This window comes from Nycticebus coucang, chromosome 5 (genome assembly GCF_027406575.1).
Source record: "Nycticebus coucang isolate mNycCou1 chromosome 5, mNycCou1.pri, whole genome shotgun sequence".
NCBI lineage: Eukaryota > Metazoa > Chordata > Mammalia > Primates > Lorisidae > Nycticebus > Nycticebus coucang.
This window is the reverse complement of record NC_069784.1, coordinates 41,771,494-41,797,082: the sequence shown is the minus strand read 5'-3', so window position 1 is coordinate 41,797,082 and position 25,589 is coordinate 41,771,494. Positions and strand designations below refer to the sequence as shown.

Genomic DNA, 25,589 nt, shown 5'->3' with positions numbered 1-25,589 from the left:
AGACTACAGGCGCCCGCCACAACACCTGGCTATTTTTTTTTGTTGCAGTTGTCCTTGCTTTAGCTCGCCCAAGCCAGGTTCAACCCCGCCAGCCTTGGTGTATGTGGCTGGCACCCTAGCCACTGAGCTATGGGTGCTGCCTTACTTTAATTTTTAAAGATATTATTTAATATATTTTAAAAAGATATTGGAGGTGAATGCCTCTCTCTCATTCCTGCTTCCTCACTTGTAGATGGAGCTCCATTAGGGCAATGCTCCTCAATGACTGCCCAGAGGAGGTAGAGAGATGTGTCCGATGTGGGAGACTGGAAGCAGGAACTTTGCCCCTTCCACTTCCTTTTTTAATCTTCTGGGTGCAGCTTTCAAAGTGCACATGATTTCTTCTACAACTCCCTGGGAGCAGGCCGAGCCACTAAATTGGCTGTGGGGAGGGGAGGGGATGTGTTCTGCTCTAGTGGCAATTATGAAGTTCAGTATTCAGGATCTCCCTTCTTTGCAGCTACTGTACAAACCGTATTCTCCATTGTTGACTATAGGTGGATTCATACATAATCAAAATGAGATTCTGGTCTCTATCTAGTGAGTCCTCTTTCTTTTTTCTCAGTTGGTTCAGGATTCAGGTAGGGAACGGGAACACGAGGTCTTGGGCACCCTGAAGATCTTCAACATGGTAAATGTTATAGAAAGTGTCTTTTTTTTTTTTTTTAGACAGAGTCTCACTATGTCACCCTTGGTAGAGTGCTGTGGTGTCACAGCTCACAGCAACCTCAAACTCTTGGGCTTAAACAATTCTCTTGCCTCAGCCTCCCAAGTAGCTGGGACTACAGGTGCCCGCCACAATGCCTGGGTATTTTTTGTTGCAGTTGTCATTGTTGTTTAGCTGTTCCGGGCCAGGTTTGAACCCACCACCGTAGAAAACGTCTTTAAGAAAAACATACCTCCTTCCCACCCCTGATTTTCAGTCTCTGGGGTTCCAAGTTCCCCTCCTCAGAGGCAACTGCTAAGACCATTTAATTGTGTGTTAACATGGGATACATGAATATACACAGACACACACACAGTCAGTGTTATACACGGATATATTGATATATTCTCTCTTGCGCGTTGAGGCGAGCACACTCAGAAGTCTGTTCAGGAGCTTGCACTTTTCATTTAGAAATGTATCTTGGAAACTTTTTATTAGAACACATAGGGCTGCTTTCCTTTCAATGGCTGCATTGGGCTCCACTGACCAGTCTCCTCTCAGCAGATCTTGAGGATTATTCCCCAATCTTTCACTGTTTCAACTCTCTGAAACAGTGAAAGATTGTGGACTACTCACTGGCAGTGTGAACTTGAGTAACCTACTTACTCTCTCTGTGCCCCAATTTCTGTATCTAAAATAAGAATAATGACTGTAATCCCATATTGTTCCATGAGAATTCCATGGATAAATGCCAAGTGCTGAGAATAGTGCTGTTATAATAATAAACCTAGGTTTGAACCAATTTGATGACTGCTATAATCAAACTTATATGGGTGATTTTCCACATATTCAAGCAGGATACTTTCTTAGAAATAGAATTTATTTTATTTTATTGTTATATTTTACCCTACTTGCAAGTTAAGAGAAAAACTGCCAAATTGCCTTCCAACTTACTGTACTTGTACCAACTTACTGTCCCACCAGGAGTGTATGTGTCTTGATCCCCCACAATCTTGCCCACACAACTTGCAAACTTTTAGAATTTTGCCAATCTTACTGATGAAAAATATTATCTAATTGTAGTTCTAATTACTATTTATCTTATTATGAGTAAAGTTGAGTACCTTTTCATCTGTTTAAGAGCCATTTATGTATCCTTTTCTATGAATTATCTAACCATATCCTTTGCCCTTTTTTCTGTTGTTGATTTTTTTCATATTAATTTATAAAAGATCTTTATGTATGAAGAAAATTAGGCCAGGCATGGTAGCGAATACCTGCAATTCCAGAGGCTGAGGCATAAGGATTGCCTGAGGCCAGGAGTTCAAGACCAGCTGGGGCAACATAGTGAGACCATATCTCTATAAAAAATTCAAGTATTATCTGTATAAAAAATTCCATGCCTGTAGTTCTAGCTACTTGAGAGGCTGAGACAGGAAGATACTTTGAGCTCTGAAGTTAAATGTTGCAGTGAGCTATAATCATGCCACTGCACTCCAGCAACAAAGACCCTGTCTCTTAAGAAAAAAAACAATTTTTTCAAAATAGAAAATTAGCTCTTTGACTTTTTAGTGGTATTTTATAAGTCAGGTTGATTTTTTTCTAGTCTGGGCTTTATGTCATACATTCAAAGGCATATTGCACTCTGAAATAATTTTTAAAATTCTGCTATATCGTCTGGCATGGTGGCTTATGCCTGTAATCCTAGTACTCTGGGAGGCCAAGGTGAGAGTATCACTTGAGGTCAGCAGTTTGAGACCAGCCTGAGTAAAGCAAGATCCCATCTTTACTAAAAATAGGAAAATAAGCTGGGTGTGGCGGATGCCTACAGTCCCAGCTACTAGGGAGGCAGGAAGATTGCTTGAGCCCAGAGTTTAAGGTTGCTGTGAGTTAGGTTGATGCTGTGACACCCTTGCCTGGGGCAATAGAGTGACACTTTGTCTCAAAAAAAAAAAATTCTCTCAATCTTCTGGTATTTTTATAATTTTTTACAGTTATATTTTTGACATGTCTGGACTTTATTTTGATATAAAAAATGAGATATGGATCCTATTTTTTATTTATTTATTTATTTTTTATTGTTGGGGATTCATTGAGGGTACAATAAGCCAGGTTACACTGATTGCATTTGTTAGGTAAAGTCCCTCTTGCAATCATGAATCCTATTTTATTTTTATCTACATGGTTACCTATTTATCTTAACACCATTTATTGAATAAACCAATTTCCCCCCAATAAGTCGACATGCCATCTTCATCATCCTCTAAATTTCCCTATGTGTTTTGGTCTGCTTATGTTCTTTTTATTCTACTCCATTAACTTGTTTATTCATGCACCAGTAACGTATTGCTTTAATTCAACATGCTTAATAAAACAGGTCTTTTAGTTAGCTTTTGGGGCTAGCCTCATATTACTTTTATTTATTATTTATTTTTATAAAGTTTCCTGGATAAGCTTTCTTGTCTATTGTTTATATGGGAAATTTAAAATAAGTTTGCCTAGTGAAAAATAATCATCTTGGTATTTTTATTTTATTTTTTTTTTGAGACCGAGTCTCTCTATGTTGCCCTTGGTAGAGTGCTGTGGCATCACAGTTCACAGCAACCTCCAACTCTTGGGCTTAAGCGATTCTCTTGCCTCAGCCTCCCAAGTAGCTGGGACTACAGGTGCCCACCACAAGGCCTGGCTATTTTGGGTTGTAGTTGTTATTGTTGTTTAGCTGGCCCAGGCTGGGTTCGAACCCGCCAGCTCCAGTGTATGTGGCTGGTGCTGTAACCACTGTGCTATGGGCACTGAGACTCTTTTTGGTATTTTTAATGGGATTGTTTATGTTCATTGGGATCTGAGGAAATTAATGTTTAGATGATTTTTTATCTTTGGGTCTTATATAGTACTATTATGGATATCTATTTATTTGTTTGTTTAATTTATTTAATATTTTTTTGAGACAGAATCTCAACCTGTTGCCCTGGGTAAGTGCCATGGCGTCCTAGCTCACAGCAACCTCAAATTCTGGGGCTCACCTGTTGCCTCGGCCTCCTGAGTAACTGGGACTACAGGCGCCTGTGTAATTTTTCTATTTTTAGTAGAGATAGGGTCTCGTTCTTGCTTAGGCTAGTCTCACACTCCTGAGCTCAAGCAATCCACCAGCCTCCCCAAGTGTTACGATTACAGGCTTGAGCCCCTACTCCTAACATTATAGATCTCTCTTGCACTTTGACTAGTGCTTTATATGATATGGACCTTGTATTTGTGTAGAACTCTGGGCTGTATAGTTTATGTGCATGACATATCATTTAATCCTCACAGCAAGTATTAGTGGTGTGATTGTCTCTGTTTTCAGGATGAAGGACCTGAGGCTTAAAAAGGTTAACAAACTTGCCCAAGTGAATGCAGGTGGTTAATGGCACAACTTTAATTTAATTTAACTTAATGTATTTATATATATATTTGAGATAGAGTCTCACTTTTTCGCCCTCAGTTTGAAGATGCCCTCACAGCATCTTCAAACTCTTGGACTTAAGTGATTCTCTTGCCTCAGCCTCCCAGATAGCTGGGACTACAGGTGCCTGCCACAATGCCAGCTATATTTTTAGAGACGAGATCTCACTCTGGCTCTGGCTCATGCTGGTCTTAAACTCATGAGCTCAAGCAATCCACCCACCTCAGCTTCCCAGAGTGCTAGGATTACAGGCAGGAGCCACTGTGCCCGGCTGGCACACCTTGTTTCAGAGTACTATCACCTGTTAATTTTTTTAGCTTTGGATGAGGTCTGGACTTTTGGTACTGACTGCTGGAGAAGGTGATGGGAATAGACAAATAAATGATGAAGGAGCCAACACAGTGGAGGGTTTGCCTTTATTTCAAATTCTTGATAGATTATTCATTTGGTTGACTCCTCCCAAGTGGATCCACAATGCTAGGTGAACACTCTGTGCACTAAGCTCTGTACCACACGCTCTGGAAAGGCACGAGGGAGGCAGTCTCAGCCCTTGAGGGGCTAATAGGCTGTCAGTTCAAGTGGGAGGGCCAGCGATATTTTCTCTGGCTAGGAAAAAGAGTGACTATTGGTCTTCAAAATTGCTGGCCAGCATCACCAGGTCACACCCAAACAACTCTTAACTGCAGTTTCACAAAGGTTGTGGTCCAAAATTTGTTAAAGAAAAAAAAAAGGAAAATGGTGTATGAGGATAATGTGCTGAAATGGCAGAACTGCAGTCAAGGCTCACTGGAAAGGCAAGGTGAGTGTGATGCTTTAATTTGATCATAGACTATGGGGTCCAAGTCTGCAGAACAATTCTTGGTCAAGTGATTGCCCTTTTCTTCTAAGATTTTGAAAGTCATGCTGGCATAGGTAAGTGATTCCTCTGAGACCGATGGAAGCTACAGAGAAAGAGAAAGGAGGAATGAGTAAGTTTGATTTGGAGATGAAGGTATATCCTTAGAAGCAACCTGAAAGCTTTGATCAGAGAAGACCCAGGAGACAAGAAGAACCCTTCAGTCATTTGCTCAGTGGCCAGAAAGCAACACTATTAGTCTGGGGTAGTGGCAGTAGCCCAATGACAGTAGCCCTCTAGTGTCCTAGAAACAGCATGGTCATCGTACCTTGGCCGGAAGATCTGAGTGAGGCTTCAGGGCCTGGGGACTGGGGTGACCTGCCACAAGTGTCAGGAAGAAGAGGAACAAATCTCACCAATGGAGCCTAGGGGAAAGGGGAACCTCTCCCTTCAATCTTGGGTGAAAGGGTGGGGCAGGAAGGAGTTGCTGGAGGGTGGGGACGACAGGGAGGAAGAGAAATGAAGGTATTGAGTCCCCAGTCTGCAGAGAGGGTGGGCTGGCAGGAAACCGCCCCCCCCCCAACACACACACACGCACCTCACTCATAGTTAACTCTCCTCTCAATGGCAGAGGGGAAGGGCTGCCCTGTCCCTTGGGGACTGCTTACATTTTCTGTAGCCCTTTATGATGAGGAAGACAAGCACCACCAGCAGCAGTGTCAGCAAAACCCCAGCAGAAAAGGCCAGAATTAAATCATTTTTGCTGTTTTGGCTAAGAAAGAGAACAGATGAATTGTTGGGCTTTTTAAAAGCCTCTCTTAAAGGCCAGAGTACAACCTTTGCTGGGTATAGATGAACCCCTGAAATGGCTTTCATACTGGTTAATGGACTTTAACTCTCATCCACTGAATTTCAACATTTTGCTTTTGAGTTTTTGATCCACCTGAGGTGTCAATGAAAGCTGTAGCCTATTCCTCCTACCCCATACACAATGTTCATGGGCAAATTTTTTTCTTTTTTTCTGAGACAGAGTCTCACTATGTCACCCGTGGTAGAGTGCTATGGCGTCCTAGCTCACAGCAACCTCCAACTCTTGGGCTTAAGTGATTCTCTTGCCTCAGCCTCCCAAGTAGCTGGGACTACAGGTACCCATCACAACACCTGGCTATTTTTTTGTTGCAGTTGTTTAGCAGGCCTGGGCTGGGTTCAAACCCACCACCTTCGGTGTATGTGGCTGGCACCATAACAACTGTGCTACGGGCACAAATTTTATCTATGAGCTTAGAGGATTCATAAAAGCCCTGAAGCTTGGGCAACACCAAGTTAAGAATCACATTCCTAAGTTCAAAACGAATTTGGTTCTGCCCACTGTTTCTGGTCCCTTCTCCCCAGACTCCCCTGCCTAAATCCCTAAGCCAAAGTTGTCAACGCAAAATCAAATGCCATGTGGAGTGGCACAAAATGAAATAGATGCAAGAATGGCTCATTTACTTGGTGACATTTGAGGGACAGGGTGCCCAGCTAGTCCAGCTAGTCGACCTGGTCATTGGGGTTGGTGTGGTGGACATGCTTTGTCCTTTGCCTAGGAGAGAACATGAAATGAATTAACGTCTCTTCCATGTCTCATGAAATCCTTCCAGTTTAAGCGTCCCCAGGTGCCCTGCCCTGCCCAGGCTACCAGTGGAGTAACAATGGGGCTGCAACTCTATAAAAGAGAACACTTTTTCTTTTTAAACCCTGAGTCCTTTAAAATGAAAATTAGAACTGGGATTTTAAAAACAATCAGCTACATAAACGAAAGAAGTACAAGCCTAGAGTCCCTCTCATGAATGAAAACATCTCATGGGTCTGCCTCCTCCAAAATTTTGGTAGGAACTCCTGGAAAGATATGCTTCCTTTGACCCGGAGATCTCTAGGCTAGGGAGAAACAGAACAAGTATTTCCCAGAGTCCTGGGGAATTTGACCTTGGCTTTTCTGGTTTGCTTATTTATTGGCAGGGCAAGCTACTAACAGTGCCTTGCTGCAGAGGTTTTCCCATAGCCTATACCACAAATAAAAGAGCAGTGAGAAAAGTGAACTGGATTCTGGCAAACTAGCCTGCGGGTCTAATAGAAAACACAGAGACTTTTTCTTTTTTTTTTAAAGCTCAAATCTGGAGGGGCAGGCAGTTCTCTCTCTGCTTCCCTCTTTCACTTCTCCTGGCATTAGACTCTACATTGTGCTAAAATCTGATTCTTTCAACTTTAGAAATGCACCAGCTACTGCTGTCCCTTTACAGCTTTGGCGACTACAATTTCTAGGTATTTTACCTCAGCAATGAGACAGGTTCCTGTTCAGTTCCTGTCCTGAACTCACCAGTGTCGGTTTTAGGTGTGGAGTGAACTCTTCCCATGCTATCTTCCCCTGAGAATAGAAAAGGTACCATTTAGAGAGCTTGGAAAGGACAGGCAGCTGAGGGGCCAACTCTGGGACTGGGACTGTAGTGTAAGAACAGTAACAATGAGATAGAGGCAAAAATGATCACAAACTTTACCTGGTGTAGCTGCTGCAGCTCAGCAGCCAGCCCTCAAGTTTGCCGGTACAGAAACTTGATCTTACGGGACACCACAAATTGACTGCTTCAGAACAGATTCCTCAACCAACTCACAGTAGACTGATGTATAAACTGAAATAACAGAGGAACACAGTGGTGTAACCAGCACATTCTACACATCAGAAAATATACAGGTGCCTGCCACAACGCCCAGCTATTTTTTTTTGTCGCTGTTGTCATTGTTGTTTAGCAGGCCCCAGCAGGGTCCGAACCTGCCAGCCCCAGTGTATGTGGGTGCCCTAACCACGGAGCTATGGGCGTTGAGCCTTTCCCCCCCTCCTTTTAAAATGTTTTTAAACCAAAAAGTATAAAGTGTCTCAAGGCAGAAGCAAAATCACCCAAGCTCCTACTACCCATTGTTAATATTTTAGCGTCTCTTCTTTTAGTCACATCCATGCATTTCTTAAAAGAACCAGCAGAGATATTTCTTTATATGAGAGGTTATGTTATCTTTTTTTTACTCAGCATTTTATCATATACATTCTCCCACTAAAAACTTTTTATAGAGGGCCATCACGTTCTCTGGCTTGGCCGGCCAGCCAAGCGACACAGAAGACCTGACCCGGGCACCTACGGCCACTAATTCTCAGTCACCCTCTTCCTGCAGGGCTGCGTGCCGGCCTCCTCGGCCAGTCACGTTGGAGCATCTGAGCCCACGCAGATGGACTACAAGGGCCAAAGCTGGCTGAACAGAGGTTTCAGGGAATTACTCTGGATTTATGTGCGGGCACGTGGCTGAACAGTTCGGGTGGACTGTCTAGTTATGGCTGGATTTGCATTTTCATGTTTGCTGACACTTCCCCCTTGGCCTATCTATTGCCGACATCCTCTCAAGTGGTTACCTGTTCAAGACTCAGGCACAGAAGATAAGAAACCTGGGGAAAGAAAAAATAAGAGGCATGCTAAAAATAATGAATCGGAGTTTTCATGATCAGCACCTGCTTTCATTTCCTGTGAGATGAGCTAAATTGCTCTCTACCAAAAATATAAACTAAACCACCTCTGCGCTTACCAAAAAGCTGTGCATAGATTTAGTTTCATTTCTAACCTAGGTGGGTTTTGACTTATAAATAATTCAGACCCTGTCTTCATAATCTTCCTCTGAAATGTGGAACAGAAAACACGAGTATGTTGTTTCTTTCAGGTATACATAAATAACAGAATAAATGCCTCAGATCTGTAAAAGGATAGTACAATTTAACCATCAAAGTTTTATAATTCATTATAAGTCATTAAACCATATTAATGTTTCCAATTAAAATGCATAGTACAAGTTAAAAAAAAACCTTTTTATAACATTTTTAGTGGTGATAGGTCTTTCCGCAATATCACTGTACTGTAACTAGCTTAATCAGTTGCCCCCCTATTGATACAATTGTTTCCATTTTTATTTAAATAAATAACAATGAAACAGACATTTTTAGGCATAAAACTTTGTAGGCATCCCTGATTGTTTTTCAGGAGGCCATAACTTGACTTCATATTTAGGCAAAGCCATGATAAAATTTTTTGGCTCTGCTATTTCTGCTATATTTCAAGGGAATTCAGACAACAAATTTCATCAATGATTTATAGTTTTAATTGTTCGGTGCTCGAAATAGCTCATTGCCATGTACTGGTTACAATAGCAGCAATGGCAACACTATTATGTACCTTATCAGTGACCAAACATTTTTAGGTCATGCCATGTAGAATAAATAATAAGACAGGGGCTAACAGGAAAATTTGGAGAGAAGTCTGAGCCATGAGAATAAGAAGCCCACAGTCCCCAGCAGGATCAGCACTGGTAATAATTTTTCTAGCACATTTTCCTCCTTTTTTTCTTTTTTCTTTTCTTTTTGTAGTCCTCTCTTGACACTGAGGTGGGCCTCTCTGGACTCCAAGGTGGCTTCTTTTTTGTAATTTATAAGTCAATGGTGCTCTTTGCAGAATACCATAAAATATTCATATGATATTTCTTTCTTTCTTTATTTTTTTAATTTTTGGCAGGGGCTGGGTTTGAACCCACCACCTTTGGCATATGGGACCAGCGCCCTACCCCTTTGAGCCACAGACACTGCCCCATATGATATTTCTAAATAGTTTACCAATATGTGTTGGTACTATACAGAATGTCAACTAGACCTCATCAATGGGGAGGTGGAGCGGCTACGGTCATTGGTTTCTGTAAAATCCCGACCTTCATATCAGTACTTATGAATTTAAAGAAGTATTACCATAGCTACCCTGAAAAAGTTAGGCCATTCTACCCTGAAAGACAAAGTGTTCACACAATGACACAGGGAAATAGCTACTCAAAAATCCAGGCCAAGAAAAGCAGGAAACACATTTTCCTTTGAGAACAACAATCTAAATGTTTGACAGAAGCATAAATTAAAATAGAAACAGTGCTATATATACTTTTTCATGTTTTGTCCAGCCCGGGAGAATCCTACTGATTGCCATAAAATCCATCAACCAAATAGAACTATTTAAATACAATCCTTCCCCCCTCAAATAAAAAGACAAAAGATGATAGAAACTAGTAACACATTTTCTTTTGTTGAATGATTATTTCATCTAGATTAAAAGCGTATGGTAAATTCATTTACCTTTTAAGAAAAATTCTGGTCACAAGATGCAATTGTCCAAGACTGAACATTTCACTTGCTTCTATTACCACTTCTATTTTTCAGAAATGATGAAATAAAGATTTCTGTCTCTGCCAGTGCCACCATCAAGTTGTGTGTTGCAAAGATCTTTTCCAACTCCAGCACTTCCTCTTTGAGGTAAGCATGACAATTTTTTAAATCCTATAAGCAGAGAGAACTTTTTGTTCCTTTGTATGTGTTATCTTTTGACACATGAACACAAGAACTTAGGAGATAAGACAAGTTTATTTCTAATTAAATATTTACTGAGTATTTACTTTAACCACCATTCCAGATATCATGGAAGTCACAGCAATATGACATTACCACTGTCATCAGGAACCTGATAATCTTATCTATTGTATATATATATATATATATATATATATTTTTTTTTTTGAGACAGATTCTCACTTGGTTGCCCTGGGTAGACTGATGTGGTGTTACGGTTCACAGCAACCTGAAACTCTTGGGCTCAACAGATCCTCTAGCCTCAGCCTCCAGAGTAGTTGAAACTATAGACACCCCCTACAATGCCTGGGTAGTTTTTTTATTTTTAGTAGAGATGGGGTCTCACTCCTGCTCAGGCTGGTCTCTAAACTCCTGAGCTTATGCAATCGACCCACCTCGGCCTTCTAGAGTGATAGGTACAAGTTTGAGCCACCTCTTGAACCAATCTCATCTATTCTAATCAGAGAGATGAGGGTGATAGAGAAAACTGAAGAACAAACAATGTTAAGAGTTAAGTACTAGCTGTGCAGACTTCAGGTGTGTTAAGAGTATCGGAGGTACTAAGTTTAAGTACCATTATAAGATATACTTGTAATACTTAAGATTTACTTTATAATTAAAGGGAAGGTGAATCATTTATAAATATTATCTATAAAATATTAATAAATATACTCATTGAATACATGCTATAGGCCATAAAGTGGGCTAAGTACTGTGCGTTTTTCAGAGAGCAAGATAGAAAAGTTCCTTTCCTCATGGAGCCTGCCATCTATCTGAGAAAATAAATGGAAAACAAGTAAATGGTAGATTAATAACACATTGTGTTAAGGATCATAAAGGAAAGAAACAGTGCTAGCTAGAAAGTAAATAATGGAAGAATGTCTTTAGATCAGATGGAAGACTGGAGAAGACTCCAAGGAACAGACATTTACCCTGAGAACCTGAGAATAGGAAGGCACCGTGCAGGCCGAGAGCCTGGGGAAGAGGCTTTCAGGCCAAGGGAAGAGCAACTCACAGATGTGGACGAGGGGTAGGACTGACCAAGCAGTCCTTATATAATACCCTGTTTCCCCGAAAATAAGACAGTGTCTTTTTTTAAGGTGTGCTCCCAAAGATGCGCTAGGTCTTATTTTCAGGGGATGTCTTATCTTTCCTGTAAGTAGGTCTTATTTTCGGAGGATGTCTTATTTTCGGGGAAACAGGGTAGTACTTAAATCAGGCCAGGGCTTGCAGGTGAACCTCAAGCTGCAGCAAGCATAGGCTTTGGATGGTGGGAGAAAAATGAGGCTGTGGAAGTGGGTGTCCCAGGCCCAGCATTGGTGGCTGGGACTCAAGATATGCCTTTCTGGGATATCGGTATCATTCAAGAGTCAGGCATTTGAAGAGGGTGGAAGGTGGAAAATAGTTACATAGATGGATTACAGCCAGATGGTGGAGTGCGTTAAATCCAAGCAAAATATATGAAGTATATTTTGGTATAAGGAACCACTAAAAATATTTGATTGTGATATAACATGATAAACATGGCCTGTAAGAAAGAATATACAATGCCATATAAGACAAGTTACAGGTAAATAAAAAAACAAGGAAATAAGCTGAAGGGTATTGTGATACTCTGGGTATCATTTAGTAAGTGTGTGGGCACCAGAAATGGGAAAGAAGCCACAGGTGTGCTAAGATTGGAGAACATACAACTTGGAACCTGGATGTGGGGAATAAACTAGCAGGATGACTCAATAATTAACTTCAAATTTTTGATCCTCAGTGGCTGAGAGAATTCATTTTTTCATTTACTCACTCCAAAAACATTTACTTAACCTTTGCTATGTATCATATACTGTTCTAAGCTTTGAGGATATTGCGATAAGCAAAAATATCCTTTTTCTGTCTTCATTGAATTTTCATACTAGCAAAGGAGGCCCTTACCACGCAAAGCAATAAACAGTAAATTGTGGCTACTACCTCTGCTGTGGACTCAATGCCTATAACACAGGGGAAGGGAACCAGGGAAGCTTTCCTGAAGGAAAACATTCAGTCTGAAATGTGACATGGGAGGCAGAGATCCATCAGACCAAAAGGAGAAGAAAGTTCAGAAGAGATAGCTGAAAGAGCAAGGAAGTAGTGGAGGTCACCTCATCCCTCTTCCATGTGAGATGACACTGGAGTGGGGATGGGGTGGAACCTGGTGAGAATGAGGTTGAGAGGCAGGAAGGAGCCAGTCTCTCAGCACTTTTGTCTTTGTTGTAAGAGAAGTGGGTGTATCTATACTAAAGGTATTTAAACAAAGGGTAACATGGTCAGATTTTCATCTTGAACAACCACTAAAACTGGGGGAGAGAGAACAGATTGGAAGATATCCAGAAAAGATATGAATAGAGGGGTTGAGAGGTTACTGCAGTGACCCAGTTGAGGGGTAATAGTAACTTGGACTAGGGTGGTAGTCCAGTGGAGAGATGAAGAGATGTCGATGGATTTGAGAGATATTTAGGCAGCAAATTGTAACTTGGACTAGGATGGTAGTCCAGGGAGAGATGAAGAGATGTCGATGGATTTGAGAGATATTTAGGCAGCAAAACCAAGGGAGGATCAAAAGTCAGGCCATGATCAAAGGTATCACCAAAGGGCAAGAAGGAGGAAGAAGAGCCAGAGAAGGAAAGAGTAGTTCAGGACGTAGAGGGAGGATTGGTTAATGAATCAGACAGTTACTGAGCACCTGATATAGCCCAAACACTCTGCTAAGCCCCAGAGAGACAATGATGAGTAAGACATCATCCTCAACTTGAGGGATTTTGCAGTTTTGTAGAGAGACAGATATCTTCATTCATCTGCAAAACCGTGTTCCAGAATGGCCAGCCACAAAAATAAGCGTGATGAAATGTTGCAGATGGTATGTGAGATGTCCGTACAGGGTGGAGTGGGACCCAGAAAAGAAAGTGGTTGGGCTAAACAATAAGGCAGGAGGGTAGGTGTCAAGAAAATCCTCACAGAGGAGATGATGTCTGAGTTGTGTCTTCAAAGATGAATCACATTTTCTAGGCTGACAGAGGGAGGAAATGTGTCTGTTACAGGCAGAGGGACAGCATGAGCAAAGGCATGCTTTGTCATGCTGGTCACCTTTAGGGAAATGCAAGTATTTCACCACAGAGTGGTGATATGCAGAATGGGGGTGGGGTGGGGAGGGTGGGGAATGGAAAAGGAAAGGCTGGAGAGGAAAGACAGGCCAGATAATGGTGGGCCCTAAACAAACTTTACCTTACAGGCAATGGAAAGAGGAGTAATATGAGTAACATGAGATTGGAATAACTACCAGTTTTCTGGATTTGGGTTTAGGCAACAGAGTGTGTGTGTGTGTGTGTGTGTGTGTGTGTATGTGTGTGTAGAGAGGCACTGGTGACATGCCAGTCTGTAGGTGAAGAGTCCTTTGGTATTTCTTAGAACTCCCATTAGGTCAAGAGTCATAAAGAGTCATGTGACAATGGCTTGCAGAGGAAGCTTCTTTGAAGCTGTCTCTGAAGTGACAGTAGAGAGAACAGGACAGGCCAGAAACCCAGGCATGGAGACTGATCCTGTGGGAGAAAGGGGTTCATCATGGTGGATGGCCTGAAGCGATTCATGTATAAAACGTTACCAAGGGTGGCACCTGTGGCTCAAAGGAGTAGGGCGCTGGCCCCATATACCAAAGGTGGCAGGTTCAAACCTGGCCCCAACCAAAAAACAGCAAAAAAGAAAAAAAAAAGTTACCAAGTGTTGACCGACTCCACGCTATTGCTGTGTCAGATAGAGACGGAGTACCTGTTATTAAAGTGGCCAATGACAATGCTCCAGAACGTGCTTTGAGACCAAGTTCCTTATCTGCTTTTGCCCTGGTAACTGACCAAGGGCGCAAACTTGGACTTTCAAAAAACAAAAGTATCATCGTTCCTGTAACACCTACCAAGAGGTTCAATTTAATCATTTACATTTGGTGGTAAGTTTTATAGCCAGCAGCAAGGTCAGTACGGGACTTAACTAATTGTTAGCCTAGTACAGAACTAAACTAATTGTCAGCCTAGTAAAGGAGCTTGCTTCATTATTTGAAGAATTGAGACAAGTTGTGGAAGTTTCTTAATCTGACAGTGGTTTCAATGTGTACCTTATGCTCATTATAGCAACATAATATCAATCCAACAGTTTTTAGATCATATTAATACTTTTATCCACATGCTCAAGAAAGGGGCCTTTTTCCCCATCTTATACTAAAGTGCTTAAAGATATAATTTATAGACAAATTGATTGTTGTATTTTCTTGTGTAGGGTCTTTTCTTATTTAGTGAGATTGGGGGATACCACAAAAATGGTTCCATCTATCGCAGCCTTGGTGGAGATAGTCCAGTCACCAGATATGAACAAGATTCTATCCAGTGGATCTGAATCAAAATGGTGCATTGACCACTTGAGCCATCAAGTGTTCCCTATTGTACAGGATGTCCACGCCTGCAGAATGAAGCAGACTCTTTTTTATTATGAATAATGAGGACATAGTTTTCTTCAGATTATGTTTTATTTTTTTGCATTGAGTGTGAGGAAAATAAAGTGGCTTAGTGAATAAAATAAAATAAAATAGGCCTTTGGTATTGCAACTAGGATGATCTGGACAGAGACAAAGCCTATGGGCAAGAAGAGGTAGAACTAATGGGTGATGAATTTCGTCATTCATTATGTGTGAGAGAAAAGAAAGGGAAAGAGAAGAGATGGGTGTACCTACCAGCTTTCTGCATTGTATCCATTAACTAACATTGGGAATATAAAAGAAGAGACTATAGGATTAAAGATAAATAAGCAGTTTAATTTTGTGCACAGTGGGTTTGGGGCATCTGTGAAACATTCAGCCTCTAGATGTCGAGAGGGCAGTTGGGCACATAGATCTGGGGCTCGAGACAGAGATCTAGATTTCTGTCATAGGCAGAAATCTCTACCTTGTTCTCACCAATAACCAGGCTTCCTCTCCTTCTGGTGTGGAGCCTTCCTTGTGGTTGGGTAATATCATGTGATTATGAATGAAATGACCCATGTTCCTTTCATCCAAAGCATTTAATTGCTGATGTGAGACTTCCTCTAGCCTTCCCTCCTCTGCCATTGAGGGCAATTATAGAGATTTTTTGATGAGACGAGAAGTCAAAAGCTCTAAAGCTGGATCACTGAGTCATCACAGTTCTTCTAGAGAGTCATCTGGACCTGCCATGGACTTTATACGAGCAAAACCCAAACTTTTCCATGTTAAGCTACTGAGATTTCGGGATAGTTTCTCATCTCACTTAAACTAACCTATCCTTCCAAATACTATTTGAGATAGAGACTAGGAGTTCATCAGCGATGGGAATGGATAAGCTCAACCAGATACAGTATGAAGAATGAGAATACAATTCCTGGGATAGAACTCTGAGGAGCACCAGTGTTTTAGAGAGAGGCAGAAAAAGTGGAGTCAGCTAGAGAGAAATCGAGAAGAAACAGTCACAGCAGAAATAGCTATAAGTATATGCTGTTAGAAGTCGGCACAGGAAAGGAAGGAAGGACAAAGCTGCAGACAACCATGCCAAATGCTGCTGAGAGGGAGGCCAAGGACAATGAGGATTGGAGAGAGTTGGCTGGATTTGGTAGTTAAGAGATTAATAAAACATTTTGCTACAGCAATTTGGGTTTTGGTAGTGGAAGAAATTAAACTTCAATGGGCTGAAGAGTCCATGGAAATTCCCAAGCGTACCGCAGACTAAATATTTAAAGATATCTTCTCATAAAAAGAAAAATCAAATTCTGGATGAAGTATTTTAAATACCATAATTTAAAAATGCATGGTTGAAGTAGCTGTGGGAAATCCTCAAAGATCTGAAATAAAGATTAAGTGAACTTGAACCTTAAGCTGGTGTTTGCTCTGGATATGGTCACCAATTTTTGTTGACCTGAGGGTTGGGTTTAAAGGCCACTTGTGCAAGCAAGCTCAGAAAACAAAGTCTAACTCCAAGGGGTGTCCAACCTTTTTAAAATTTTTATTTATTTATTTGAGACAGTGAGACTCTGTCACTCTGGGTAGAGTGCCGTGGCATCGATGCCCACAGCTACCTCAAGCTCCTGGGCTTAAGCGATTCTCTTGCCTCAGCCTCCCAAGTAGCTGGGACTACATGTGCCCGCCACAATGCCCAGCTATCTTTTTGTTGCAGTTTTTTAGTTGGCCTGGTCCAGGTTGGAACCCACCATCCTGGGTGTATGTGGCTGTCATAACCACTGTGCTACGGGCACTGAGCCTCAACCTTTCTTTCTTTTTTTAAATCTGTCACACATTGGAAGAAGGAAAGTTATTTTGTCACACATTAAATACAAAAACACTTATGAAAGGTGATGAGCAAAAAAAGATCTGTGCATAATTTTCATGATATCTAACACAACAGATAAACAAATTAGTCCTTGAATAATTCACATGTGGCCCATGGGCCATAGGTGGAACACCCCTGGAAGCTTGCACAAAGGTGGAAATTTGGATCATACTTTCTGAAAAGGGTTCCCCGGTAAGTGAACTAGGAAGGAATTCATGCCACAATGGAGGTGGTAGAGGTCCTTGCTATATTAGTTTTCTATTGGTGCATAACAAATTATCACACTTTTAGAAGCTTAAAACAATACACATTTAAGGAGGGGCGCAGTGGCTCATGCCTGTAATCCCAGCACTTGGGAGGCTGAGGCAGGTGGATTGCCTGAGCTCACAGGTTCGAGACCGAGAGTGAGATCTCTCTTCTAAAAATAGCTGGGTGTTGTGCAGGTGCCTGTAGTCCTAGGCAAGACTATTGCTTAAGCCCAGGAATTTGAGGTTGCTGTGAGCTGTGACACCACAGCACTCTACCAAGGGAGACCAGTGAGACTCTGTCTCAAAAACAAACAAACAAAACAATACACATTTATTATCTATGGTTTCTGTGTGTTAGAGCCCTGAGCATGTCTTATCAGGATTCTCTGCTTTAGGGTCTCACTACGTAGCAATCCAGGTATTGGCTGGGGCTATGTTCTCGTTAGAGGCTTGAGAGGAACATGTATTTCCAAATTCTCTTTAGTTGTTTAGTTGTTGGATAAACTTATTTCCTTGGGCTTATATGACTGAGAAGCCTGGTTTCTTACTAGCAGTCTGCTGGAGTCTGTCCTCAGGTTCTAGAGACTGTCTACAGCTCTTTGCGACAGGTTCTTTCCATTGGTAGTTCACAACATGGCAGTCTGCTTCCTTAAAATCACAGAAAGTCACACTCTCCAGGCTGCTAAGATGGAGTCCTATAAAAAAAAATGTAATGATGGGAGTGACAGCCCATCACCTTTGTTATAGTCCATTGATTAGCTGCAAGCCACCAATTCCATCTACATTTAGGGGAAGGGATTCCATCTACCAGGGGAAATAGAAGGGAGCAGAGACCTTGGGCCATTGAAGAACTCTGCCTGTCAAACTCTCTTATCTCAATTGTGACTCTGGGTAGAGGGGAACAAAGAGAAAAATGAAGCAAAACAAAATGACTTTTCCTTGGGAATTCCTAACCACAAAGCTTTAGGACGTTTTAGGCCAGACTTTGTATTGTTGGGGTAACCTCAAAAATCTCAAGTTTAAATTTGTTCTTTATATTGATTCTATGCATCAAGACTCTGGCAGTAAAAAATACACAAATTATCTGTGGCAGAATGCCTTCTCCACAAGATGTCCGTGAAGTTCAATAAAATGAGCTAACAATAAAACACACAGGCACATACACGCACACACAACCCTACAAAAGTAAGCAAATCATCGTGTGAGAGACAGCAGAGACGACAAACTGCAAAGCCCAGAGACCAAGACCTGATATTTTTAAGTAAAGAAAATGAATATTGAAAATATAATGAAAAGACCGAAAAAGTTCTAAAAGAACTAGGCAAATTTGAAAAAAAAAAAATAGAACGTAAACTATAATAATTGAAATTAGAAATTGCTACGGTTTGAATATGTTCCCTCCAAAATTCATGTTGAAACTTAGTCCCCATTGTGGTGGTATTGAGATGAGGGGCCTTTTGAAAGGTGACTACATCATGAGGGCTTTGTTCTCTGAATGGGAATAGCACTATTACAGAAGGGTTTGAGGTTGAGAGAGTCCTCTCTTTTTCACCCTTCTGTCCCTTCTGCATGTGAAGAGACAATACTCGTCTCCAGAAGATGCAGCAACAAGGTACCATCTCAGAAGCGGAGAGCAGTCTTCACCCATCTGGTTGGCAACTTGATCTTGTACTTCCCATTCCTCATAACCAGGAAAAATAAAATTCTGTTCTTTACAAATTACCAAGTCTCAGATATTCTGTCAGAGAAGCACAAATGGACTAAAACAGAAATTCAATAGTGAAGATAAACAGCAAGTTAGAAACCCTGTTAAAAGGAAATAGTGGACAAGAAATATAACACAGACAGGCAAAATGAAAACATGAAAGAGAAGTTAAGAGGCATGTTAAAATTTCTAGAGCAGTGTCTTTCAAAGGTTTTTATCTCACAGCATGCTTGAACCTCTGGTTAAATTTCTGTGTCACACTTAAACTACATTGATCAAAAAAAAAGGTGAAAAAAAAAGAATATACTTACTGTGGTTTGAACATCTTTTGAAACTAATTTAATTAACAATCTTTAAAAATTTTCATGGCACACCTAAGATCCTCTCATGGCACACCAGTTGAAAATCACTGTTCTAGAGTAATTATGATAAGCATAGAGTATGTAACTCGAACTAGTAGAGAAAAAAAATCATTGGAATTATAATAAAATATAAAAAAAAAAACCCAGAATAGGCAGAACAACAGAAAGTATGCAATGTTGGTGAGAAGAAATTTGTAATTACTAATAACAATAAATGAAAATGGGGCTGGACATAGTGGTGCACATCTGCCATCCCAGCACTCTGGGAGCCTGAAGAGAGAGGATCCCTTAAGGTCAGAAGTTCAAGACCAACCTGAGCAAGAACTAGATCCTGTCTCTACTAAAAATAGAAAAATTAGCTGGGTGTGGTGGCAAGCACATGTACTCCCAGCTCCTTGGGAGCCTGAGGCAAGAGGATCACTTGAGCCCAAGAGTTTGAGGTTGCTGTGAGCTGTGATAATGTCAGGGCACTCTATGCAGGGTGACTGAGCGAGATGCTGTCTCAAAAAAAAAAGAAAGAAAGAAAGAAAAAGTTTGCTGACTACTCTTTTAATATATTATCCATAATTTCCTCTGCTTGATATCTTTTTTTAAAAAATGGATTTCCATTCTTTTAAAAGAATATAAAATTCCCTATTTATAACCAAAAAGATGCATAATCAGGATCGCCTACTTCTCCCTTATCTCCTGTCACAGTCCCCTACCCTTTTTTGTGCTCCAGTCACTCGGGGCTGTTTTTCAAGGTGCCATATACTCTTTTCCACATTAAGGGCTTCGCACAACTCCTCCCTCTGTTTGATCATCTTTCCAGCCTTCAGATATCAATTTAAGAACAAACTGTTCTAAAGGCCTTTCATAATCCCCCACATGCCAGATTAAGTTCCCTTATTATATGTTCCCTTATCATACGTACCCAGTTTTAACATTAGGAACACTTAGGCCAGGCATGGTGGCCCATGCCTGTAATCCTAGCCATGGGAAGCCAAGCTGGATGGATTGCCTGAGCTCACAGATTCAAGACCAGCCTGAACCAGAGGGAGACCTCTTCTCTAAAAATAGCCGGTCACTGTGGCTGGTGCCTATAGTCCCAGCTACTTGGGAGGCTGAGGCAAGAGACTCGCTTTAGCCCAGGAGTTTGAGGTTGCTGTGAGCTTTGATGCCACAGCCCTCTACTAAGGGGTGAAAAAGTGAGACTCTGCCCCTCCCCAAAAAAGAAGTCATTAGGAACATTTATATTATTCAATGGCTAGATTGTGAAAAAATAAGCTCTGTGGACATCCACATTGTCATACCCTAGTTTCTAGCATTGCCTGACCTGTGGTATGCTTTTTATAAGTGATTGTTGAATGAGTTTCCCGTTCTGCCATCCAAAAACTTCATTCTTTCAAGATCCATTTTCATCTTTCAGTTTCAAAGGAAGAAGTTTGTTCAATTGAATGCTATTTCCTCTGTCTACCATCTGGATGTTATTCTACCACTTAGAGATTTTTTTTTTAACCTTTGAAACACAGTTTTATTACATCAATAAACTTGTCAAAATTTTAGGCAATCAACCCACGAGAAAGAAGCACAACTTCTGACCTGGGATCCTTCTGGTGATTTGAAAAAGTAAAAGTTTCTTTTTGCTTCTTAAGATGGAATAAATGTAAAGGACTGAACTACGGCCTATACCTATACAGTCATTGTTTGTATGTTAAAGTACTGGACAATATAATAACACGTCATCTAAGGAGTATAACTGCATTTATCAGCAAATGGGGATTTTCGAGTTCTAATAATTACATCATATATTATGTGTATAGCTTGGCTACCAAACACACACACACGCACATACATCCCTCCCCTATTTCTGAACCACCAAAAATCAGGGAAGCTAAAAAAAAGAAAAAAAATTCTTGAAGCGGACAGGACAGTTGGCTCCCACTTGACTGAATGATCCTGGGCAAGATGCATTAAAAAAAAAAATATCAATGCTACCACTCACTGGCAATAAATGAGATTTTATCTAACCTCTCAGTATCTTGATACCTAGAGATGGCTTAAATCTAGATTCAACTTTTATCTATAAAAAATAGCCCTTTAAATAGGCCTTTTTAAAATAAAAGAAGTCCTCTCCCAACAACTAGAGATCTATATTTTCATTTATAAAAATATCAATGAATGGGTACCTTCTTTCCAAACCACTCACTAGCTACCAAAATTAAGTAGAACGAAAGCCGTAAAATTTGTGAATATTTTCATCTGTATACATTGTGGGGTCACCAAATTTTGCATTTTCCCCTTTTTAAAAAAATTCAGAATTTCTGTGCATCTTGTTGGAAACGATTTAGTTTTTCTGGATTATTGGGTGCCATTTGGGAAAAATCACGAAAAATGTCCTGGTAAGTTTCATCACCTGGCTGCCCATAAAGTCCTTCTGATTCCCGCATCTCTTCATTCATTCTTGCTAAATGTAACAAGGTTACTATATCAGCATTGGCTGCTTCCACAGCTATGTTCAAAGGGTCTTTCCCTTCTTCATCAGTGGCATGTTGATTGGCACCTTGTTTTAGGAATAAACATACCTGCCCTGTGTGCCCTAAGATGGTGGCATGGTGCAATGGTCCCCGCCCTTGGACATCTCTTTGGTTCATATTAGCACCATTCTGTAGGAGGAACTCACATGTCACCAAAGAGCCCCCTAATACAGCCTGAATAAGTGGTGTTGCTTTGTTTTCCTCTGAATTAGCCCAGTTCACATCTGCACCATGAGCCAAAGTTTCTTTCATATGAAGCCCTATAAAGCTGCAGTCCTGGATTAAAATGTTTAGAGTCAAGAAAAACAGAAGAATCTTGCCTTTCTCCTTCAGGTTCATATTAACTATTGGCTGACACTGTGGACGGTAAAGATTCTCTTCCATCATCACAGCTCTTCTGGATTCCACTGTCATTACTTTTGACTGAACTTTGGGCAGATGCTCTGACTTGGTCAGCTGGCCCAAGTTGGGAAATGCTCAGCTTCTTTTCTTCATAACTTTTGGAGACAATCTTTGTTTCCTGCTCAGGAGGTGATAATGATATAGAATATTCATCCACAAATTTCCTCTCCACATATTTTGCTCTGATATATGCCTCCTTCTCCTGTCTTTGTCCTGGTTGTGGTTTCTTTATTCCCATTTTGTCCACTTTAGCTTCATAAACTCGATTTATAACATCATTCCCCAACTCACACATAAGCTTTAAAAGTTCTGGCTCCCAGGTGTCTAAAGTTAAAGATCTTACTTTAGAAAAATGAACCCCAAGACTCCAGTGAATTCTGGAGCACTCAATACATAAGGTGATGCCCAGGTTGATGCTTGCCCATCGTGGGTCTGCCAGACCACAGTCACAACAGCTGGTATTGCCAGGGATACACTGGACCCGCTGCAGTGCACTTTCTCCTTTTAATAATTTCTCTTTTGGCTCATTTCCAGAATCTAGGCTTCCTGTGGATGGAGATGATTTCTTATCCAGCTTCTCTAACTCATCACCCTTCTCTCTATAAGCAGTAGCAATACTGGTCTGAACAGCCTTAATCCATGCCTGGCGCAGCTTTTCAGAATCTGCCTGGAGCATACAACTTTTTGTTGGAGAGACCACCTCAAAGCAAAATCGTCCTTCTATGTCTTCACAATGTTTCACTGTGCAGAGACTAAAATCTTCAACTACTACAGTAGGGTTATCCTTAAACTATTTCTGGTAAACCAACTGATTGTTCTGTATTGAAAACCAGCATCTGTTCCATGTTTTGAAGGCATTGCTGGCTCGTTTGAACAGATATCCTTCCATAACAATGCCATTCGCAGCATCTACATTATATTCTAACTTAGAATCATCGCTGGAGAAATTCTTTTGTTGGATGGTGGAATGTTTTTGCTCCATCTCTCTTTTCTCTTTTGCTGCATCCACAACCAGTAGATCCAACTGTGCTCCAATGTCTTTCATGTAGGGCCCAAGTTCACTGAACAGATCATATCCTTGATGAAAGAAGGCCAAATGGGCATACATAAAGGATAACATTGATTTTAGGATTTCTGATCTCCTTTTTGATTGAAGAACATTAATCTGAAGTACATAGTCAAGGGCTATATGTCTAAAACATTTTCTTGTTGCTGTCAGAATGTTTGTGGCTTCTTTAACTTCATGCTGTTTGTTTCTTTGTACTTGGGCATTTTTAACTAATGCATTTTCTTTTTCTTCACTGACTTTTTCAGATTACTTCTTGGCATCTTTGAATTTTCTAAGATCTTCTTTAACAAAGTTCTGAAGCTGTGCCTTAATTGATCTCTGAGTTTGGTCAAACGGGATTGTGTGGAAATTTATCATTTCTTGAAGACCCTTGGAAAACTTGGTCAAACTTGTCTCAACTACAGCATCATTACTAGAAAACAGAGCCAGGTCTCGAATCCGATTCATGAACTGTTTATTTGCAACACAAAAGGCTTTTCCAGTGTCAATCATGGCAATACAAAGCTTCACAAGCTTCCATGGCAGACATTTCTTGCTCCTCTTAGGCTCTCTGGTCTAGGCAAACAATCATTCTTATCAAGTTTTAGTTCCAATTCTGCCACATCACTTTCTACTTCTTCTAAAGCAGCCCCGAAGCGGGGCGAGTCCTTCAGACACTCCTCGAAATCCACGGTCATCTTCATTCTGCCTCCCTCGCCTCGCAGGCGGCGCTGGAAGAGCAGAGGGGGCCGCGGGAGCGGCCGCGCTGGGAATTCAGACGGCTACCGCGGGCGCGCGGCCGCGACTAGCGACGTACGGAGCTGCGGAGGGCGCCTGCCGGCTGGTCATACCAGCCTCGAAGACAGCGAAGGCTCGGCAGGCCCAGTCCGGCCCCTCTTCCTCCCGCCCCCAGCAGAGCGCCGGCCTTAGAGATTTTATGGGTCATCCTTCGCTGTTATCTTTTCATCCTCTTCTTCCTTATATTGATTGACTTATTTTATTCATTTAAGCCTTTCTCTTCTTGAAAGTTCCCCTAAGCTGATCTTTGGCTCCCTCTAGCTAGCTACAGAGGTATGCAGTGTTCTGGAAATTAGTCTATTTCCTTATTGTCTTTGAATCCTTTTAACACCACTATAATCAATCTCTCTTCTGTCCTCACCACTCAACCACAATTACTACTCTGAAGGCATCAAAGACCACCAAGCTATTAATTCTCATTGGCACTTTCAGTTTTAATCTCCCTGAAAAATTGGTTATGGTTTACTCTTTCTACACGGAACTTTCTACTGCCAATTTTTTGACACTACTCTTTGCTGGTTTTCCTCCAATGACTGGCCATTCTTTCCTATGCCATTCCTCAAACATTGATGTTCTTTCATAGCTCTATACTTGGCCCAATTTATTCCTGAAATACAGCATGTCCATGAAGTTCGTGTGCAATTTACAATGTTCAACTACTTTAAATTGCACGTGAACTTTATATCCACCCTGTATAGTTCCTCCTGCAGGTGTTACAAATCGTAACGAATACCTCCCTTTTGTCTCTCAAGCAAGAAACTGACTTCTGACCTTCTACATTCTCCCTAGTCAAACCCTACTAATGTTGCCTATTTCTCATGAGCTCCTTCCTTTTCATCTGTACTGACAAAGCCCTCAGTGTTGTTTAGTTAGAATGATCCAACAGCTTAACTAGCCTTGCCTCTCCCAACCATCCTCTGTATTGTTGCTGGCGATTTTTCTTAAACAAAAATGTAGTGATCATTCCTCTGCTTAAAACCTTCTGGGGGGGTGCCCTCTGTTCTCAGGAACAAAATCCAACTTCTAAGCATAGCACTTAGGAACACTAATATAATTGCTATGTATATTTCACTCTGAAATTCCTTCAAAGTTTTTAAATGTCACACTCTCCTACATCTTCTCTGCTATCACCAATGCTGCCCCATCTTCCTGGACTATAATCTCCTAGACACTTTTGGCTAACTTCCTCTCCCAAATGCCAGCTCAGACACCATGTCTGCTCAGTCACCTTTGTGGTCTCTCCATTTTTTTTTTTTTTTTTTCGTAGAGACAGAGTCTCACTTTATGGCCCTGGGTAGAGTGCCGTGGCCTCACACAGCTCACAGCAACCTCCAACTCCTGGGCTTAAGTGATTCTCTTGCCTCAGCCTCCCGAGTAGCTGGGACTACAGGCGCCCGCCACAACGCCCGGCTATTTTTTTGTTGCAGTTTGGCCGGGGCCGGGTTTGAACCCGCCACCCTCGGTATATGGGGCCGGCGCCTTACCGACTGAGCCACAGGCGCCGCCCGGTCTCTCCATGTTTTATCAGATATTTTGACTTCCTAGGAGTGGAATTTTTAAGTATTATTCATTTAGTTAACATTTATTGGTAGGATAGTTATTGTGGTAGTTTGTATTTTGTTGACTCAATTAGGCTGAACTACATTTTCCTCTGCGAATATTCTGGTCGCCACGAGCCACAAGAAATTCTTAAACATGATCTGGAGGGTGAATGTGAAGTAGCAACTATTTTGTAGCTCATAATGC

At 41.2% G+C, this 25,589-nt stretch overlaps 1 protein-coding gene and 3 pseudogenes across 2 annotated transcripts; 2 read left to right on the top strand and 2 right to left on the bottom strand.

The window, feature by feature from the left end:
• Nucleotides 1–4,543: 4,543 nt before the first annotated feature.
• C5H1orf162 (chromosome 5 C1orf162 homolog) lies at nt 4,544–10,269 on the bottom strand. 2 transcript variants are annotated; one of them, XM_053591757.1, is made up of 8 exons: nt 10,148–10,269; nt 8,399–8,431; nt 7,497–7,628; nt 7,319–7,366; nt 6,454–6,544; nt 5,631–5,734; nt 5,291–5,340; nt 4,544–5,068 (listed from the first exon to the last, which is right to left on the bottom strand). In XM_053591757.1, the coding sequence occupies exons 4-8, from the start codon at nt 7,353–7,355 to the stop codon at nt 4,904–4,906; spliced, it is 447 nt and encodes a 148-aa protein (XP_053447732.1). In that variant the 5' UTR covers nt 7,356–7,366; nt 7,497–7,628; nt 8,399–8,431; nt 10,148–10,269; the 3' UTR covers nt 4,544–4,903. The 2 variants fall into 2 exon arrangements, with proteins under 2 accessions (XP_053447732.1, XP_053447733.1); XM_053591758.1 differs by lacking the exon at nt 8,399–8,431 and having other exon boundaries at nt 10,148–10,254.
• LOC128585458 (signal peptidase complex subunit 1-like) lies at nt 7,480–8,489 on the top strand (annotated as a pseudogene).
• A 3,736-nt stretch (nt 10,270–14,005) lies between the features above and the next one.
• Nucleotides 14,006–14,525, top strand: LOC128586753 (ragulator complex protein LAMTOR3-like; annotated as a pseudogene).
• Nucleotides 14,526–21,358: 6,833 nt separating this feature from the next.
• On the bottom strand, nt 21,359–23,805 carry LOC128586116 (arf-GAP with coiled-coil, ANK repeat and PH domain-containing protein 2-like; annotated as a pseudogene).
• Nucleotides 23,806–25,589: the final 1,784 nt, after the last annotated feature.